Genomic DNA, 20298 nt, shown 5'->3' with positions numbered 1-20298 from the left:
AACGGCTAAAACAAGTCTCAAAATACTTGGTGGATTTCTAAATTCTAGACAGCACAAAAAAGAACAGAGAGGGAGAGAGAGAAAGAAACATCATATGGTTGGTTCTTTGAATGAGCCTCATCAACAAAAAAAAAGGTTTTTTTTTAACCACCTACGGAAAACGAAGATAAGAATGGTAAAAAAGAGAGTTTTGAATCGATCGCCATCATCTTCTTCTTCATCATCATCGTCGTCCTCTTCTTCACTCCGGTAGAGTTTAGAGGTACTTGAAAAGGATACCACCGTGAGTGGCAAAGAAGGGAGCAAAGACAAGAGACTCAACAGCCATGAGCTTGATGAGGATGTTCAATGAAGGTCCTGAGGTATCCTTCAATGGGTCTCCAATTGTGTCTCCAATGACAGCTGCCTTGTGTGGCTCTGAACCCTTTGGCCCAAGGCTCTTTGCGTGCTCTGATACACCCGCCTGCAAATAAAATCACAATTCTTAAGGATCTGATTCAATCACTTCACATAGTTTGATTTAAGCTTAAGAAAATTACAATACCTCGATGTATTTCTTGGCATTGTCCCAGGCGCCACCAGTGTTAGATGCTGATATGGCGATCTGTTAAAAATAAATAAGAGCATCGGTGAGCATATGTTTTAACAATAGTTAGTTGATCATAAGAGAACTGAGAAAATATTTTACCTGAACACCGGAGACAAGAGATCCGGCGAGAACACCAGAGAGGGTCTCAACACCAAAGAAGAATCCAACAATGAGTGGTGTGAGCATGACAAGGCAACCAGGAGGGATCATTTCCTTGATGGAAGCATCGGTGGAGATCTTGACACATGTGGCGTAGTCGGGTTTTGCGGTACCTTCCATGAGTCCAGGGATGGTGTTGAACTGCCTGCGAACTTCTTCAACCATCTTAAGAGCTGCACTTCCTACACTCTTCATTGTCATGGCAGAGAACCAGTAAGGAAGCATGGCACCAACAAGCAGCCCAATGATAACCTTAGGTGTCAAAACATCTACGGTGTGGATTCCTGCACGGCTCACAAAGGCACCAAACAGAGCCAAGGAGACTAGGGCAGCAGACCCGATGGCAAATCCCTGTGCACAACAACATGGAATTACATTTCATATTACATAACATGATAACAAGCAAAGGCAACTTGAGGAATAATTAAAGCAAGCAAGCTCTCTAAATGATTAATCGGATTGCATAAAGAGGTTTAGAAAGCCACGTACCTTTCCAATAGCAGCAGTGGTGTTTCCAGCAGCATCAAGAGCATCGGTTCTTTCACGGATGCGGTGGCTCATTCCAGCCATTTCAGCAATACCACCAGCATTGTCACTGATGGGACCGTAAGCATCAATCGCCAAACCAGTGGCAATGGTACTGAGCATGCCAAGAGCAGCAACAGCAACACCATACATAGCAGCAAAGCTGAAACTAACGAATATACTGATAGCAATTGCAAAGATTGGAATAATGACGGATTTGTAACCAAGAGCAAGTCCGAATATAACATTGGTGGCTGCTCCAGTTCTGCATGAATCAGCAACATCTTGGACGGGGCTGCAAAAACACAGGGACATTAGAGCTTGTTATACTAGCTGGAAAGAAGTAACTAAATACAGCTAATGTAGGTTCATACCTGTAGGCGTTGCTAGTGTAGTATTCGGTGACGAAACCAATAATGAGTCCAGCCCAAAGACCAACACAAACGCACAGGAATAGTTGCCTGGAATCCAAAATTATGCCAGACTTACAAAAGTGTACAGAGAAGTTTGAATCATGAAATGCCGGAAAACACAAAAGCAATCATACAGTAAGATCTTACCAGTTCTTCACAACTTTTTGTACTCCAAAGTTGAAGATGGTGAAGGAGGAAGGCAAGCCAACCCATGACACAATAGCAATTCCAACAGTCATAATAACAGTTGAGATGATGAGCTGATTCTTCAATGCTGGTTCAATCTCCTTAACGACCTTAATCTCAAAGAAGTCGGTGGCAAAGAGAGTTGTGATCAAACAGACCAAGATTCCCATTGAACTGATGAGCAATGGGTAGCACATGGCAGTGAAATCGTGGTTGTTTCCAAAAGAAGAGATGGAAGCAACAACAAGAGCAGCACATGATGCTTCAGCATATGACCCAAAGAGATCAGATCCCATACCAGCAATGTCACCAACATTGTCACCCACATTATCAGCAATAACCTGTAACATAACCAACAAAGTTGAGTCAAAACTTCTATTAAATAAAACAAAAAAGGCACAGTGTTATCATTATACACAGTGAAGTGATGTACTTACAGCTGGGTTCCTTGGATCGTCTTCTGGAATATTCCTCTCGATTTTACCGACAAGATCAGCGCCGACATCAGCTGCCTTAGTGTAGATCCCACCACCAACACGGCCAAAGAGAGCCATGGAAGATCCACCAAGCCCATAACCAGTAATAGCCTCAAAAAGACCTTCCCAGTCATCTCCGTAATAGATCTTGAACACATTGATAGTAATGTAAAGCACCAACAAACCACTGGCAGCAAGAAGGAAACCCATCACAGCACCAGACCTGAAGGCAACAATGAAGGCCTTTCCAACACCTTTTCTTGCTTCCAAGGTGGTCCTAGCATTGGCGTACGTGGCAATCTTCATACCAAGGAAACCAGAGAGAACAGAGGTGACAGCACCAAGCACGAAAGCAACAGTGCTGAAAGCTGCAGTAGCCAATGCAGGCTTGCAAATTCTTTTGGCGTCGTAAGTACAAGCCTTGTTCTCAGTGCTGAATCCCTCAACAGAGCCGAGGAAAACAAAGATAACACCAGCAAAGAATATCATGAAGACACCAACGTATTTGTACTCGGTGAACAAGAACGAAGTTGCACCTGTTCCAAACAGATCCATTGATTATTCACTTTATCACATACACAACACACATCATTTTTTACAGATTTCACCAAGACACTAAAATAGTAATTATAACATTCCAAAACATCGTTATCATCATTACCAAACAAGGTCCAATCACAAACAGGGGACAGATCTAAAAACAGAAGCGTGAGATCTGAATAAAGCTGAACTAGATCTTACCTTCAGAGATAGCAGTCTGAATCTCAGCGCACTTAGCGACAACACTCTGGTCATTAACACCTTCCTCTTCCTCGATTAGATAATCTTCGTGACCATTCTTCCCGGCAGAAGACGATGCGCCGAGGTCAGTGGTGAGCTTCACACGGGAGACAACGTACCATTGGAAGAGCGAAAACAAGATACCGACAACCGCACAAACCGGCACAAGGATCTCCGTCCATAGCTCCGGTAGTAAAGCACTCGCCACCATCTCTCCTCCGATAAGAGAAAACAAAAAAAAAAACAAAAAAAAACAACACAAAGATAAGCGCTTCGCGCGAGAGAGACAAAGGAACACACACACAGAGAAAGAGAGAGGTGAAGAAGAAAATGAGGCGTAAACTCGGTGAGGATATCGTGTCGTTTTTATAAGAGTACCTCTCTCTCTCTCTCTCTCTCTCTCTCTCTCTCTCTCTCTCTCTTGGATGCTCCAATCCAGAAATAAAGTTGGAATCGGGTACGGTTTGGCTCACGTTTTTTACGCTACACCATCAGATACGAAACTCATTCCTTAAAGCGCGTGTAGACTACGCTCGTTATGTCTGAAATTTTTTTGTTCATCTTAATCTTAACCGCTAGTTATCGGACACGACATCCAAAGTAACGCTTGATTTCATCGCTGTCGTTGATTTTAGGGCGAAAGACACCTACTACGTGTGCATCGATGCCTTTGTGACCGTCCGATTGTGAAGTACATGATTAGTACTTTTCTGGTTTTCGTAGTCAATCACACGTACGCGGTTAGAAATTAATTGTAGTTAGGTAAAGATCAATGATAATATTATTAATTTATTATTACCGGTCCTAATCTAGTTATCCATGGTATATTCTCAGTATTTACCCAATCAGCTGTGTATTCAATTCAATGTACAAATTAGCATATATAGAGAGATATATAGATAATCCAAAAGAATAAGATAAACAAGATATTTATTAGTCAAAAGCCTGAATCATTATGTATTAATCTCATAATTATTATAAATGGAGGAAATATATACATAGTTAAAACTAAACTATATATCTTACATCAGAAATTAACTGTTACGGTCTTTTGTATAAATGACTATATATATATACACATATATATATATATATATGTATAAATGACTTATAGTTTAAATGACTATATCTTACATCCATTTATGTATAAATGACTTCAAACTAAACTATATATATATAGAAATTAATTGTAGTTAGCTAAAGACATGATAATATTATTATCCATGGTTTATTCTAAGTTTTAACCCAATCAGCTGTGTATTCAATTCAATGTACATATTAGCATATATAGTGAGAGATATAGTTAATAGCTTTGAATCCAAAAGAATAAGAAAAGAAAAAAAAAAGATATTTAGTCAAAAGCCTAAATCATTATGTATTAATTTCATAATTATGATATTTGGAGGAAATATATATAGTCAAAATTTCAGTTATTTAAATTAAAAATATAAAATATAAAACATAGTGAAAATATAATTTAACATTAAAACCATTATAAGAAAAATCTAGCCCTTAAACTAAATAGGCCATGTGTATTAAATTGTTTATTTACCTTATCATTGTGAATAAATTGTTTGCTTTTTTTTTTTTTGTTGACAACAAAGATGTATATAAATAAATGCTTGCTATTCTGTAAAAAGTAAATGCATGCTATAATTGTAAAGGCTACTATGATTTTTTTTTATAAAGAAAATCATTATGTTGGATTTAATTTGGTAAAGAGATAAAAACTACACATCCGTGTGCGGCTAAAATATCTAGGTGTCACTGTGTCAGATAAGATTGAAAATATTCAAAGCAATAAACTTTACAGTTTATGATCCAATTTTAAAGTGGTATATATATATATATATATAAAAAAAAAAGAACTCGTGTATTCGTCTAATATGGAATCGATACTCTATAGTACTATCGCAATTTGATTCGACGTATTGTACTAAATTATATTGGCATTTGTTCGATTACTCAGGTTCGAAACTTTTTTATTCATCTTTCATTACGTGACAGGCGTATAAGAAGATACGGTGCACCCAACCGTATGTAGATAACGCCTCTGAGAGAGCATACGAATAAGAAAAATTTAACGAGTTGTGTATGTGAGAGTGAGAGAAGGATGGATATAGGCGGGGAGGCCTTTTTCGAACGGCTGACGTATTATGTGTATTGAATGGTGTGCAAACCCCTCCAATCGGATAAATACCTTTTTTAAAATTATATCTTAACTATTAAAACTTTTATTTTGTGGAATTTTCTTAGCATTAATTTTTTTATTTTTTTATTTTTTTGGTAACAGTGAGTACTAGTGACCACTCATGCTTTATCTTTGTTCCCTTTTGCAGGTTTGCTCTAATGAATCTGGAAACAATTTCGTGTAATGGAAATGAAATATTTTCCTAGTTATGTGGCTGGAGCCCGACAGACTACTTCTATTATTATCTTTCAATCACGATTTAGTTTCCATTTTATATCCTAAATTATAAATATCGTTGCTTGGCAAAGGTTATCTATCCAAGTGCTGACTGTGTAAAACGTAGAATTCAAACCAAAACCACCTAATTAAAGTAAACAATAATTGAATTAAGAAGGAGGCGAATTATTTTTTAATTTACACGGTAACATTCGAGAGGCTTTCCATTAGATTGTCGTCGTCGCTGTCGTAATTATATTTTTCTAATTTTAAGTCTCATCATAATTTGGTGACATCTCAATGTTTATAGTTTATGTACATTGACAATGCCATAAGACGGTGATAAGTATCAATCAAATTTATTAAAAGTTCAAGGGAATTCAAACACTGTAGTAACAAAAAAAAAAAGATATAACTTGTACCGATTGATTTGGTTAAACAGTCACGGACGAGTCATATGCTTAATAGGCAAAACTTATGAATTGTTTGATTTCTTTAGTAACATGTAGGTGCATTATTTTATTCATTTTATTGATTTAGTAGTAGTGTAAGATATTTATTGGTATCTATTAAAAAAAAAACGTATAAGATCTAGAATTGTTTTCTTTATTATTACTGACTGTACTGCGTAATGGGGGAGATAGCAAAGCAAATCTTTGGGGAAGGGAAATCAAAACCATGTATTAATAAAATAAATAGAAAATGGTGTAATGTAATGTAATCGCTTTATCTTGAAGAGTGGGATGTGAAGCAAGTGACATTGCAAGAGTTAAGGAGCGTGCGGTCCCCATAATATTCCTGCGGGTAAGTGGGACTCAATTCCACCTCAAATAGATCGTGACCTTTCGATTGGTGGGTGTATGGGTCCTCTCTCTCACATCCAACGTTCAATACCCCTCTCTTCCCCCCTCTCTTTAAACAATTCTTCTGATTCAGTCTCACCGACACAAGTCCGAGCGACCTCAGTTTGTTTCTCTTGACTGACACAATCATACTTTCACTAAGTTGATGATATTTTGGTTAAGGAAAAAAGAAACTTTGTACTTAAAAAAACTACGGTTACAGATCGACAAAAAAAAAACTACGGTTACACAAACCCAATTATCGTTATTAATGAATTGGAATCGTAACAGCTTGTCTTCTGATGTAAACTCATATGTTTGTCCTCTTTTTATTTATTTTTTGGTTTCTAGTTTATCAAAGAAAGAGAAATGACAGGCAATAATATGGAATATTCGAGATCCTTTGGCACTTGCAGAAATTACCCGCCAAAACACACTTTTTTAATTCGATTATTTTTACATGGAGATAGGCCACTCCTCCCTCTATATCTGCATAATGGGCATGGGCCTCTCTATCTGACCATATATATATATATGTATATATATGCTTTGATCCAAATAGTTTGAATTTATAAGAGACAATAACATGCATGTGTTGGACTAGTTGTGCTATATTAAGCGAATGTAATTTTTCACATGGAAAACAAAATGGACATAGAGAAACGAAACAAGCGAATATTGATTATACTGAAGGTGGACAAGCCACCGACCCCATCCACACTATGGGAGAATGGATCGGGATTGAGTAGAAAACATTGTGATCAAAACCTGGATCAACTGATACGTATACAATACGCAAATAGTGGCAAGCCATTGCGTGTCTCGAGTGCCCATCATAAATGATATGGGTTTCAGAGGGATGCATTGAGAATCTTTAGCTTACACCCAAAGTGGATGGGGCTTCGTCTCAAGAAGAAGACGGCCATCCCCCCTTCGTCTCATGAAGAAGCGTAAGGAGGGGGTGACGGTTCTCTTCCTCGGACAAAGCCTCATCGCAAACAAAGTGAATCAACAAGTTTCTTCTATGAGTATACAAGTTCCTTCTCGCATCCGAAATTTTAGCATATTCGTAGGAAACTTTAGCATATTAGTAGGAAACTTGAAGTTTCACTTGGTTTTGAGATTTTTTAGTTTCCATTGGAAATATGATTTATAAAAATAAAGTTTTAGAATCGAAATTATGAGAGTGAAATAGAATTGATAGGATTGACTAGTATTTAAACACAAAAAAAACGTTCATGATTGTAAATATTCATTCAATATTCTCTTTCTAGTTTTTTTTTTTTTTTGGAAAGATTGAACGACTCATCATCATTAACTCTAACAAACACGAATAATGGGCTGCTAGTGTGGGCTTACAAAATTTAAAAACTTAAATTCATTATTGGCCCAACATAAGTCTCGTATACCAAATTTCCTTAGCATAATAATTATGAGAAAATGAAAGTACATATTAGTGAGAATCTTAAAATGATAAGGGTTTCAGAGGGATGGCATCATTGCCATTGGAACGTAATGTTCCAAAAAATGCTAAACTGATGTCATGCGTTAATTGCATCCAGTTCATACTTTGACTTCAATTTGAGTTGTGTTCATGGCCTCATTGGAATTTTGTTTCAACTTGCAACATAGCTTCAGATGATACGGACTTTACACGATTGTGGTATTTTCAAATCCAAAACGAAATGGGACCAACATATAAGTACATAACGCATCGACACTCTTGTTCTCGTAAGCTTATTAGGTCTACATTGAATTATTAACATCACACATATAACAATTTTATACAATCAGTCGACTATAAATCCAGCTTACAAATTAATATATCTATAGCTATAGCACTTAGAATATGTGATACAGTCACACAAGGAAAAACCAACCGACCACTTTAACGTCATAACGACATATGAGCCTTTTTCAAGTTATTTTTACATCTCCAAGAAGCAACCAGCTTGAACGTGGCCTTCATATTTTTCATGTGTTTCCAGTTTTACCCATCGAAAATTGCTCATATCCCAACTATACCCTACGCTTGGTTCGCCGTACCGAGCCGAACCAATCACGACCAGCTTCCCGGACCTCCTTACCGCCATATAAGACACATTGCATACGTCAGCAGGTATCTCCCCAACTTTATGCCACGTATCGCTTCTCATCACCATCAGATCACGGCGACAACAAGCGTACAAACCTCCGTTTTCACCGGCAGCACAAACCGGAGGCCACGTAGTCATCCCCGAAGAGAGGAACTCGTCCGCTTGCGAACCCCACCGCCACGTGCTGACGTCGAACGATTCAGCTGTTCTACTAAACTGCCCTTGCTCCTCCGTGGCGTAACCACCGATGACGTGGAATTTGTCAGCGTGGAAAATAGCCGTGCATTCGTCTCTCTCGCGGCCCATATACGGCAAAAAGGCCCATTTATCTTCAGCCACGTCGTACACTAGAGCTGACATCATCGCGTTCTTGTCTTCGTCGTATCCACCCGCCACGAAGACGTTCCGTTCAGAATCCGAAGCGCAGGCGAAGAATGAACGCGGTCCACCTGGCATGCTCGTCCCGATGCGCCACGTGGATGTCAAGAAGTTGAAAACGAAGACCGAGTCAGAGGTCCTCCATGTAACCGGGTCAAGTCCGCCTATTACAACGAGATCCGACCCGACGGAGGCTAGTCTACAGAACAGAGGCAGCCCGTTGGATTGGCCTGGAACCGGAGGCAGCTCGCTCCTAAGACCGGACCCAAGTTCAAGAACCGAAATCCGGTAAACGGGCGTGGGGATGGTTTTACCCGAACCGAGTTTGTTAACCGGGTCGTCGACTTGAGCTTGAGACAGGACAACAAGCTCCTGACTATGTCCTGAAGCTTTACGGTGTCGGAAAAAATCAGGGAGGCTGATTTCTCGCTGCCAGAGTTTGCAAACGGAGGCCATAAGAGGGAACTGGTGGTAGGAGCTGCGTAGGAGACACTCGCGGGCTACGGTTTCAGGAAGATCAGGAATAAGCTCCATCGATCGTTTTTAGAAAGTTTCAAGATTTGAGAAAATGAAATATTACTATTATTCAGATTGGGAATATGAGATTATGAATGATGTGAGAGAGAAGAGTGTGTTGTAGCCCACTTTATAGAGGAGATAAAAGTCTTCTAGAAGCTATAAACTGGAAGTGGAATTTTTAATTCGATTATATAAAAGATAGGTATTTTATTGATTTTATCAACCTATTTATGATTCCAATAAGAAATATACTCATTGGTTAAAGACTAGAAAAGTAAAAGGTTACGTTTTATCATGAAAAGGAAAAGGAGTATGTATATATATATGACTGTTGTTCAAGTTCTTTTTTGCTTTTTACGACTTTTCTTTGATTTAAATTTCTTCTACGAACGTTTCTCATTTTTTGTTCATTATTGATAGGAGAAAGTTAACAGAAGTCGGGAGAGAGTACCGATCGGATGTTTGAACTATTTTGCGGTTTTGCGTTTATTTGATGGAGACCTTGTAGTGGTCCATTCGATTTCTAGACCTAAAGAGCAGTCCGTTTTCATTCCAACGGATTCTGTGTCAAATAATAAATACTTCAATCCATCTTTTAAGTTAAGCATCTTAAATCTTAATATATTTTGCAGCTGACTTTGCGAATAATGGACTTGTTAAGTTAACTCACACTGACTAATCGCAATATTAAGATGCTCGACGTGGAATTAACGTTGCTTTATGCCGTAATTATTAAAGTGTACAATGTATAAATAATTATAGAATCTTCAATTAACGTGTTTATCAAACTATTCCACGTTGTAGCTTAAATGGAGACAAACAAAATAAAATATTCGTATTGGACTAGTTTGGTAGTGGAGATATATCAAAAAGAAATCAATAATTTATGCATGGATCCATGTCAGTGCTATATATTCCAACATTTTAGAGAGAAAAAAATGTCAAAGTATGGTAGTTAAAATATTTTAAAAAAATATTACCAAGGTCCCATGTGATCCCATGTGGCGCGTAAATTATTCACGAAGACATGCTAACCAATAGAGCCACCCAATCGATTATTGTATTTTAATTAATATACACTATAGTATCAGAATTAGTATGTCATATCAATAAACACGGATGGTTATAGGGTGAAGCATACTTAATTTTTGGTTAAACCGATGCGTCTATATCCTAGACACGGTCTAGTGATAGTGTCTCGATTTATATTGTCAAAGATTTGATAATAGCAAAAAATGATGATTTGGCAGAATATACAAATACAAGTCGCCCAACGCAAAAGAGACGATGACACGAAATTCTAGAAGGTAAAGGCGACTTTGTTATTTTTGTTATATGTTTATGTCAAAATAGACTTTTAAATTAATTTTATACATACTGTATAAATGACAAAAACCGGATATATATATATATATATATATATATATATTTTAAAAATAAAAAAGCTTAACGTGTTTCACTTCACATATATAATTCCCGTTTTACAATATACAAGTGTGTGTTGATTTTAATACTCATGATATTGCTCTAAGACAAATACAACTGTGTACGCCATGAATCCTTTTGATTTTGTAACTTTTTATTTTAAGAAAAAAAGTTTAAAGACCTTTCTAATCGAATATAATTTTACATGCAATCTAATTTGTGAACAACTTATCCAATCCGTAACTAATATTTAACAAAACTCATTAACAATTCTAAACCGTATATAGGAAAAACGTGAGGAACAGGGAATTAAGAAAAGAAACAGCCTAAAAAAAAAATATGAAAAGTTCAATATTTGGGGGGTTCCCGTGCTTCCTCTTATTTTCCATTGTTGTTTCTTTCCTGATACTTTTTACATTTTCATTTTAGACTTATAGTATATCCTTTCTCTATCGTTTGTAGGCCATTAAATTGTATTATTAAAGGGTGCAATGACATTAGACATCGCTAAATCATACAGATCGAACAACATTTTTTTTTAAATGGTTGTTAATTTAATATAATTCATAGCAAAATATTGTGGATCACACACACACACGTATATATATATATGTATATAATACAATCCTAAATTTGTCCCCTCCAAAAAAACAAAATCATGCATATGGTTCAGATTAGTTTTCTTATAAACTTTACTTAAAGTCTTAATCCGGAAATAGTTTTTCGGGTTGTCAATCAAACTATGACAGTTAAATAAAATGTTAACGAAACAATAATACAAAGATGAGACGATCAAGTAAAACGGTATGTCTCTACATCCCCCGAATAGCTCCAAAAACAAGTGTATCACGTCACTCCCTATGACCACGAGATTTTAGAAGACAATGTATCATTTACTCCCTAGCTTATCCGAATATCTAATATCTCAGGGATGATCATCTCTTCTGCCAAACATTTTAATATTTTATAGCATGCATTAAACATGTAAAACCTATAGAGAGATCAGAGATGTACTCGCAGTACTCTTTATTGTTCCATATATACGTGGGGTCTAACAATAGATATGAAGACCATTATAAACACTAATATCTTGACAATCCGTAGATTATGGTATTCTGATAAGAGAATGATGTACGTACGGGACGAAAATATGGAACGATAAGGGGAAAAAAAAAGAAACGAAATATGAATTGGTACTCTATTATTGTAGTTTAGGAAACGGCATGTTCCATGCAACTTGGAATCGTTCTATGGTCCACCACGTCCCTCATTTACGCAACTGTGTGTTGTTATTTGAATAGACAATATATCTTTATTTCCATAGAGAAAACAAATTGGATTGTCCATCCAATCTTGAAAAATGGTATAGCCTGGAAAAACCTTTTATATAGATAGGCCTTCCTCTGCTTTATTATATGCAAGTACTTTGATTTGTAAGCAGACGAAGGCATATAAAATTTCTATGGAGTAGTGTGATGATGAGACATACACTGAAACTGTGAAACAAAAGGAAAGCAAAAACTACACGGCATGCGGGCTGCAAACAGTTCGAAAAACGACACGGCGTCTGGCTAACAATAATTGAATCCCAAATAACAAACGATAAGGACCATAAGGTGTCAACATCCCAAAGGCAAGCCATCGTCGGCTGTTTATCTTGGTCAACGCAATAACCAGACTGATTGACATATATGTATATAGAAACAAAAAATGAAAAAACTGAAACATACGTTTGAAAAGAAAATAAAAACAAATTAGACCATTAATTATGAAACAGTAAATGAGTCTGACCAATACTTTTATTCATATAAGAACGATAGAGAGTATATTAATTTTGACTGCAAATTACGTATATAGATCTAGAATAAACAACGCTTTTATTTCCAAATATAGCTTTTTTGTCAGCTGAAGATATTTAATTATGTATATATGACCAATATTTTTATTCATATAAGAACGCTAGAGTAGATTAATTTTGACTGGGTATTACGAATGATATACTGAATTACGTATTTAGACCTATAGAATATGTAATATATATTTCCAGATATATATTTTTGTCAGCAGCTGAAGATATGATGATTTTTTTTTTTTTACACAATCAAACCCCATATATTAAGTTATCGGAGATGACTCTATTCGATAGAGACCTAATTAGGTACCGACGAGCTTACATGAGAAAAACAGAAATCTCGTGCTTTTGCACATTTCGCAAGTTTATCGGCACAAATATTATCCTCTCGGGAAATATATCTAATACTAAAATTAGCAAATCTATCTCTGAAATGAAAAAAAAATCCTTCAATTCTGATGAGAAGGTCGACTAATCCTCGATATTAGACGTCATCCTTAGGAGGTCTGAACAATCCGTAGCAAAAATAACTTTATCCAAGTCCAACGCTAATAAGCATTCCATAGCCCAAATAAAGGTATCTAACTCTGCATGTAATGGGGATAAGCTTCTGCCCCTTTTAGCCCAATGTACAGGATTCTATCACCGATAGACGCAATCCAGCCATGCCCACTCCTATCCACCTCTGTATGCCAAGATCCATCTATAAAGCATACAAGAGATTCTTGAGGAATTGGGATCGAAGGTATGCATACTTCTACTACCGCTGGTGGTAAGTCTCTGTTATTTGCTCTTCTCCAAACTTCTTCTTCTTGGATAGCTTTTTCCAGTGTATCTTGCGGAGACTCAGAGATATTTTCAAACACTTTCTTATTTCTTGCCTTCCAAATGTACCACATCATCCACGGGAACGTCCTCAATTTTTGATCAGTTGCACCAGAGTCTCTACCACACCCATATAGAAAATCAAGGTTGCTATATAGGGAAGATGAAGGGAACACCATAGGATGGGAATAGATTATCGATAAAGCCCAAACTTGACGTGCTGGAGGGCATTCAAATAGCATATGGTTTATAGTTTCCTCCTCCGCTCCACATCTAGGACAATCTTTATCTCTACCAATATGGCGATAATGCAGGCGTTGACATGTTGCCAAGCACCCAGTCACACATTGCCACATGAAATGCTTAAGCTTTTGTGATGTTTTTAACTTCCATGCTTGCGCCTTAAGTGTCGTAACACTAGGTCCCTGAGAAGGGAGGTCGCAAGCAGGGCGAGAGATAGCTCTCGCGGCTTCGTATCCAGATTTAACGGTATAATTTCCAGGCTTTGTCAAAGTCCAAGAATAGCCGTCCCTCGAGGCATTCAAGCTCGGTTTAATCCTCAAAATAAGGGTAATTTCTTTCGGGGGAAGAGTTCCCGAAGACGTTCAATTTTCCACTTTTTTGTGTTAAAATCTATCAAGGTGTTAACACAAATCAAGGGATTTCTATCATTAGTTAAACTTTGGGGTGGCCGTGCTGGTGTATCTGAGATCCATGGTTCAGTCCAGATGCACGTGTTAAAACCCGAGCTTATGGTCTTACGAATTCCGTACGAAAGAACATGCTTTGCTGCCAACATGCCCCTCCAGCCATATGAAGGTCGATTTGATACTTATATCTCTAATGGACTACAATATCGAAAGTATCTCCCTTTTAGAACTAGGCTAAGAAGGGAATCTGGATATCTCAGCAGTCTCCATAGTTGCTTTGCCAAAAGGGTAAGATTAAATTCTTCTAGTGTTCTAAAGCCTAGCTCACCTTCCGAAAGTTGAGTATACATTTGATCCCATGATATCCAATGTAGTCCTTTACTGTCTGCTTTATTGCTCCACCAGAAATTGGCTATCGCGCTAGTTAATTTTGAGCATATAGTTTTTGGTAAGAGAAAACACGACATTACGTATGTCGGAATTGCTTGCGCCACTGATTTGATCATGACTTCCTTGCCTCCCTTGGATAGAGATTTCGAAGTCCATAAGTTTACCTTCTTATGGAGTCTATCCCTCACGAATGCAAAGACTTGTGCCTTTGACCCATGAATCTTCTCAGGGAGACCTAAGTATATACCCATGCCTCATTCTTGTGATATCCCAACAATAGATTTGATCTCTTGACGTATATGGGACGAGACCTCGGTTCCAACATGATGGAAGATTTGGAGAAGTTAATTTTTTGCAGGTCCGTCTCTACCCCATGGCAGAGTAGGCAAATGCCATGGGTCCATCATAAATATCAAAAAAAAATTAAGCAAAAGGGTCTAATTTTTTCAAAAAAAAAATTATTAAGAGTTTTTAGATTTTTTAGAAATTTGACAGAAGTCCCATTTTAGTTTAAGACGGGGCTGATTTCTTATCCAGACGTCATACGTCTGGACTCATGCTTAATTTTATATATTTACTACGTGAGAAAAGGAGGACTCATGCTTGTTGTTTGTACGGTCGACATCTCTAATCAAATGCTGTATCGAGCCCGTGATCAACTTGTTGTACTGTCTACTTTTTTTTATATTACCATTGTCAATTTGTGATCGTTATCCAATTTGCTAATTACGTGGATTATTTGTCTTCGTTTACCAGTAAAACTATAGTGGAGAACTGGAGATAATTAGTAATTTTGGTTTTTTGAAACTACATAAGATTACTAAAGGCTTTTAGTGGTTTTTATGTCTTGTCCGGAAGGCAAGCCGCACGCGTTAGCTAGATTGATTCGATCAAGGAGTATCTAAAGAAAGAGATAGGCGGGTTTAATCATCAGTCGGAAGGCAAATACTTTTATGGGTTTCAAATTAAGCGTATGAAAAACAAGTACAACAGATATTGTCAGGCATTTAATGTTTTGCTCTTCCAAAATTGTGGGTTCTTCTCAGTATTGGCATTTTTACCTAGAAAGTAAAATGTTTGGTTTTATCAAAATATTAGGACCATACTCGATAGCGTGTTTGGTTTTTATCAAAATATTAGGACCATACTCGATAGCGAGATTGCCATTCAGTTTTCATTTGCGACACGATCCAAGAAAAGCGGATCAAGGAAGGGGTGTATGAATATTGAGTTCCAGTAAAAATGTCTAAGCAGCTGAACCCATTTCGTTTTTGTTTTGGTTTTATTATCAACAATACAAGTATGCCTCTTTTTTTCCTTTTCCGATACTTATTAAAAACAGAGAAAGCAGAACCGAAGCAAGAGAAGAAACTCAATAATTTGCTTCTTTCCACACTTGATCATGGAGCCATGGACAGTTTTCCAAGTGCCATATATGAATGAAACTGATCACCCCTAGTCATATGTTTAGCAATCGAAGAAGCAATTGCATTTGCCAAATTCAAAATTATACCTTTTTTGGTTTGATGAATTTAAAATTATAGTCATGAACCACTTGTGCAAAATAATGACCCGCGATTCGAATTTGGTTGGGCTAATTCAGTTAAAATCAAATAGCAGTCTCCTAAATACAATATATTTGACTTTATTTAAGAGAATATTAATAGTCAAGGCAGCATTTAAGAGAGAAAGGTGGTTACAAAAAGTGACCTAAAGACTAATGTGACAAATGCAAGTTGACAAGTATCATGGAAGAGACTAATTGAGAGTTGAAAACTTTCGTTACATTTGCGAAAGTCTTATGCTGTTGCGGTTTTAAAGGAAGACAGTGACAAGTTTAGTGACGGTCGTTGTAAGACACAAGACGCTATAGTTATTATGATCACAAGAGGATAGTTGGCCATTTCCTTCCTAGGATTATGATGATACTTCAATGCAGGGCAGCAAAATCAACCAGGTCTTTGTAATCATCAGATACATATGATTTCACCTTAGATGCACGCTTGTCACTTTTACCATCTCCCGGGGATCCATACTTTATGCCGATAACCGTAGTCAAACCTATGGAAATAATAAGAAAGTTATGAATTGGAAACCAAGCATTTTAAAAATCGACGTGGTAAAACGAATATGTGACTTACTCTCATGGATCCGTCCGTACAAGAATCTTTCACCTCTCCAGAATTCGAGTGGTCTTGACTTGATCCTTGTACTTCGTCTGATACCACCTTCCAATTTAGTTCCAGCACCTTCGAGAGAGACAAGAAAAACATGTTGGTTTAGCATTTCAATCGAAAGTGAAGCTGATGCACCAGTAATGAAGTTAAGTTTTTTATTGGCAAGTCTATGTACCTGCAAGGCTTTTCCTGCGAGAGAATATTGCACCCTCACGTGTAAGAGTTTTCTTTTGCTTCTTCTCTTCTCTCTCGTTGGATTGTTTTTTGGTTTGCTTCTTTGCTCCACTTTTATGTGGCAATGTTGCCATTTGCTTGTCCCCTCCAGTCTCACCATGCACAGTCTTGCTTCGCTTTTTCATATTGCTATCAGAAGATCCTCTCTTTTTTCGTTTATTTCTGTGTTTGCGTGAAGAGCTGTCAACCTCCTGCTGAAAATAAGTTAATCCCTTGTTCATTTTGTCAAGTAAGTTCATACTTCAGAGTACCCTAAACGGAACTTACACCCTCAAAAAAACACAGAATACCTTAACATTCACACAACCAACGATTCTGTTCAGTGTGCTATATTTATCATGGATCAAAACAATACGAATCTCGCACACTACTACAATTAAAAATACCTTTAGTGATTTGAGAAGGATAAACGTCGAGAAGAGATGGACCAACTATAACAATTGAGACAACATGAAGACGAATTGGCCTTGATATCAAGACCCCACAGAGGTGAACAGACAATGATGAGAAACTAACCTGAGGATTTTCTTTTTGAAGTCCACAAGCAGTGTCCCCGTTGTCATTTTCCTCCTCTTGTTGTCCCTGCATGTGCTCTGCATGTTCAAAGGATCCATCCATTGTGTTGAATTGTTCTGGAGCCCTGTTTGGAGACTTTGAGGATGCACCTGAAGGCGAAACAACGGCGTAAGGAAAAAACTTGAACCATAATTATAAGGTGAACTGAAAAGGTTAGTGGAAGTAAGTATCTAATGGAAAAGTGTGGGCAAGTTGGCAAGTTAATGTAGGAGATATGCTAATTTGCTTGTTTAGTTTTAGATAATTCACTATAGCATGAAGGTAAAGGTTATCATACCTTGCCGATGCAGGATACTATCCTCTTCTACAATCAAAGGTCTTGTAACCTCTCTAGATCCATATTCCGCCTATAACACAAACAAATTCACAAGAGATGTAACCAACAAGAAGTCCAGATATGTTAATTACGAATCCCGTATAGCCAAGGAGAAACTAACCAGCCTTTCTAATTGCTCAGTTTCTTCACTGATATCAGCATCATTTTCCCTTCTGCCAGAGTCACTGTTTGCTCCACTTTCACTCATGGGCACATCTCCCTCTTTTTCTTTTGTTTGCATATCAAAATTCACCTCTAGCGTAGCTGACTTTTTATTTGTGATGCTATCTTCCACACAATTTTCTGCATTCCCATCTCGACTTGAATGAAATCTATGGATGCCAGAACGAGTACCAGGATCATGTTCACCGGAACTCTTCTCCACTGAGCTGTTGAAAGGTTTAGCAGCGTCTAAAGTACCCACATAAGACGGGGATGTATCAGTTATATCTTTATCAGCATCCTTGGCCAATGAAGAGCTGGAACCAATATTCAAATTCTTTGCTGAAGGTTGTATATCAACCTCATTAGACAGGTGATCCCCTGAAAGCAAGTTATGGATGTCAGGAAATGAAAACTGCTTATTTGGTGGGTTTGGTGATGAAATATGCTCTTTCATCAGGGGGGATGACGAGTAGCTATTTTTTCGAACCGCATCCCTGTGGGTCCCTTCCAGCATATTCTGTATGTTTGACAGCACACTCTTCCGGTTTGATGGGTTCCTTCCAGATGCCTTCAAGTCCATTTTTCTAACATCTGGAACTTCAGAAATATCTTCCGCAACAAAGGGCTTGATATTCAAGCGATCCTCCAAAATCTTGATGGCACCACCGCCCTCAAGCTCATCCTGACTGCAAGCAAGCAACTCATGCAAAATATTGCTTAAGTCCTTGTCCGTGTCTACAGTTGAATCTGCAAAACACAGTTTCTATCACTATCAGATGGTAGCATGATTTCACAAAATGGTAGCGATGATCAAACAAGTGGTCACTCACCATCTACTTCCCTGTCTGCAGTCATAACTTGTGCAGCTGTCGTCCTCTTTAAGCTTTGTTCAGAAGGAATGGGGCTTTCCTTTTCTGAAACTTCCAGGTTGACAGCATCAGTCATAACTTGTGCAGCTGTGGTCCTCTTTAAGCTTTTCTCAGAAGGAATGGGGATTTCCTTTTCTGAAGCTTCCAGGTTGACATCATCAGCGAAATAACCATCCTCAGAGGTAAGCGTGAACGAAGGCCGTTTCCTCCTAGAATTTGAAATTTTCAGTATCAAGGAATACAGATAGCAAAAGATGGAAATGGAACACCTCTGAAACATGCTCAAACAGAGTTGCTCATAGTACATACCCTTGAAGTCCTGGTCTGCGAGGGCGCCTTGATGGAGGGTTCTGTTGTGTATCTATCACACTGGTGCCAGTCTGTTTATGCCATTCTCGATTGGCAACTATTTCAAATCCATCGAAAAGAAAGCATAAATGCATGACAGTTATATAATAAAACACGGTAAGGCTATGAACATGAGAAAAGAAATAACTCACGTTCATATTTATCATATGCAGCAAAGTATTCTTCAGGTCTTGGAATTTTACTACTATCAAAGCCTGGTGGAGCTGGAGGAGGTTGACTGCAACAAGAATATATTAATATAGGTTTCAACTAACTTTGTAAAGGAATCAAGATGAAGTGGAAAAATAAAGAAAAAAAATCAATGGATCATTTGCTATTTATCTTTTTTTACCTTGTGGGAAGGTCAAGAGAAAAGCTTTTCCGCTGACGGTCTAACCCCTGTCTTCGTTCTCGTTTGTTTGGAATAGGGTTCAGCAGCTTGGCATCTTCTAAGATAGCTTTTGCCTGCTCCTGATGCTCATTTTGAATTTCGAAAGGCTGTAAGATAGAAGCCAAGAATTTGGAAAACGAATAATTTAGCTTGAGATATACTGAGCTTGATATGTCAGGACTAAAAAACTTAAAAAAAAAGAAGCCAATGTACATCAGTATCTATATAAGCAGGCTATATCAACGACAGCTTATGTAGTGAGCAAACAAAGAGATGTTTGTGCCTCCTTTGGGTCTGCGCTGCACATAATAAGAACCCAGAGACACAACGCCTAAATCTCACACGGTTGTACGATGTCAGACTTCTTTAAACTTCCAAGTAAATTGCTTTCTAATTTCAGTTTACACAAAGAATCTGAAAATCAAGCATCCATCTAGAAGAAGAAGAAACAAAGGCGTATATAAAAAAAAAACCTAATCTTACTCATTTGGGAACGGAACACCCACCCAGAAGCGAGATGAGCAGAAACGAAGCAGGAATACGATTAAACACGCGAGAAATGAGATTGATTTCGTAACCGTCAAAATAAGCAACTCGATTCGTCACCGTAATTACTCACTGAGCAAACCAAACCCTAAGGCTAGCTAAAAATGCAAATCAGATCGAAGTATGAAGCAGATTAAGAGGAGAGGAGGGGGGGGGGGAAAGCT

General features: G+C 37.6%; 3 protein-coding genes across 4 annotated transcripts in view; all 3 read right to left on the bottom strand.

Annotated features, from left to right (window-relative positions):
* Nucleotides 16-3486, bottom strand: LOC104740254 (pyrophosphate-energized vacuolar membrane proton pump 1). Its single transcript, XM_010460804.1, has 8 exons — nucleotides 3090-3486; nucleotides 2310-2884; nucleotides 1834-2213; nucleotides 1648-1734; nucleotides 1238-1568; nucleotides 689-1099; nucleotides 545-604; nucleotides 16-463 (listed from the first exon to the last, which is right to left on the bottom strand). The coding sequence occupies exons 1-8, from the start codon at nucleotides 3337-3339 to the stop codon at nucleotides 257-259; spliced, it is 2301 nt and encodes a 766-aa protein (XP_010459106.1). The 5' UTR covers nucleotides 3340-3486; the 3' UTR covers nucleotides 16-256.
* On the bottom strand, nucleotides 8099-9483 carry LOC104740252 (F-box/kelch-repeat protein At1g15670-like). Its single transcript, XM_010460802.2, has one exon. The coding sequence runs from the start codon at nucleotides 9383-9385 to the stop codon at nucleotides 8306-8308; it is 1080 nt and encodes a 359-aa protein (XP_010459104.1). The 5' UTR covers nucleotides 9386-9483; the 3' UTR covers nucleotides 8099-8305.
* Nucleotides 16142-20298, bottom strand: part of LOC104740251 — a 4599-nt gene continuing 442 nt past the window's right edge. The window contains exons 2-11 of one of the 2 annotated variants that reach the window (XM_010460799.2): nucleotides 19550-19695; nucleotides 19350-19435; nucleotides 19159-19255; nucleotides 18811-19058; nucleotides 17937-18727; nucleotides 17777-17846; nucleotides 17440-17588; nucleotides 16865-17117; nucleotides 16654-16761; nucleotides 16142-16573 (exon numbers count right to left, since the gene is read on the bottom strand). In XM_010460799.2, the coding sequence (XP_010459101.1) occupies nucleotides 16443-16573; nucleotides 16654-16761; nucleotides 16865-17117; nucleotides 17440-17588; nucleotides 17777-17846; nucleotides 17937-18727; nucleotides 18811-19058; nucleotides 19159-19255; nucleotides 19350-19435; nucleotides 19550-19695 (2079 nt within the window). In that variant the 3' untranslated portion in view covers nucleotides 16142-16442. The remainder of the gene's footprint in view (nucleotides 16574-16653; nucleotides 16762-16864; nucleotides 17118-17439; nucleotides 17589-17776; nucleotides 17847-17936; nucleotides 18728-18810; nucleotides 19059-19158; nucleotides 19256-19349; nucleotides 19436-19549; nucleotides 19696-20298) is intronic. The other variant, XM_010460801.2, reaches the window with a different exon arrangement.

Source organism: Camelina sativa, chromosome 14 (genome assembly GCF_000633955.1).
Source record: "Camelina sativa cultivar DH55 chromosome 14, Cs, whole genome shotgun sequence".
NCBI lineage: Eukaryota > Viridiplantae > Streptophyta > Magnoliopsida > Brassicales > Brassicaceae > Camelina > Camelina sativa.
This window is presented reverse-complemented; position numbering and strand designations above follow the sequence as displayed.

Coding starts and splice junctions, on each gene's coding strand:
- LOC104740254 (XM_010460804.1), bottom strand. CDS start 3,339: ATGGTGGCGAGTGCTTTACTACCGGAGCTATGGACGGAGATCCTTGTG. Junction 1,100..1,237: donor CCACTGCTGCTATTGGAAAG/GTACGTGGCTTT, acceptor TGTTGTGCACAG/GGATTTGCCATCGGGTCTGC. Junction 464..544: donor ATGCCAAGAAATACATCGAG/GTATTGTAATTT, acceptor TTTTATTTGCAG/GCGGGTGTATCAGAGCACGC.
- LOC104740252 (XM_010460802.2), bottom strand. CDS start 9,385: ATGGAGCTTATTCCTGATCTTCCTGAAACCGTAGCCCGCGAGTGTCTC.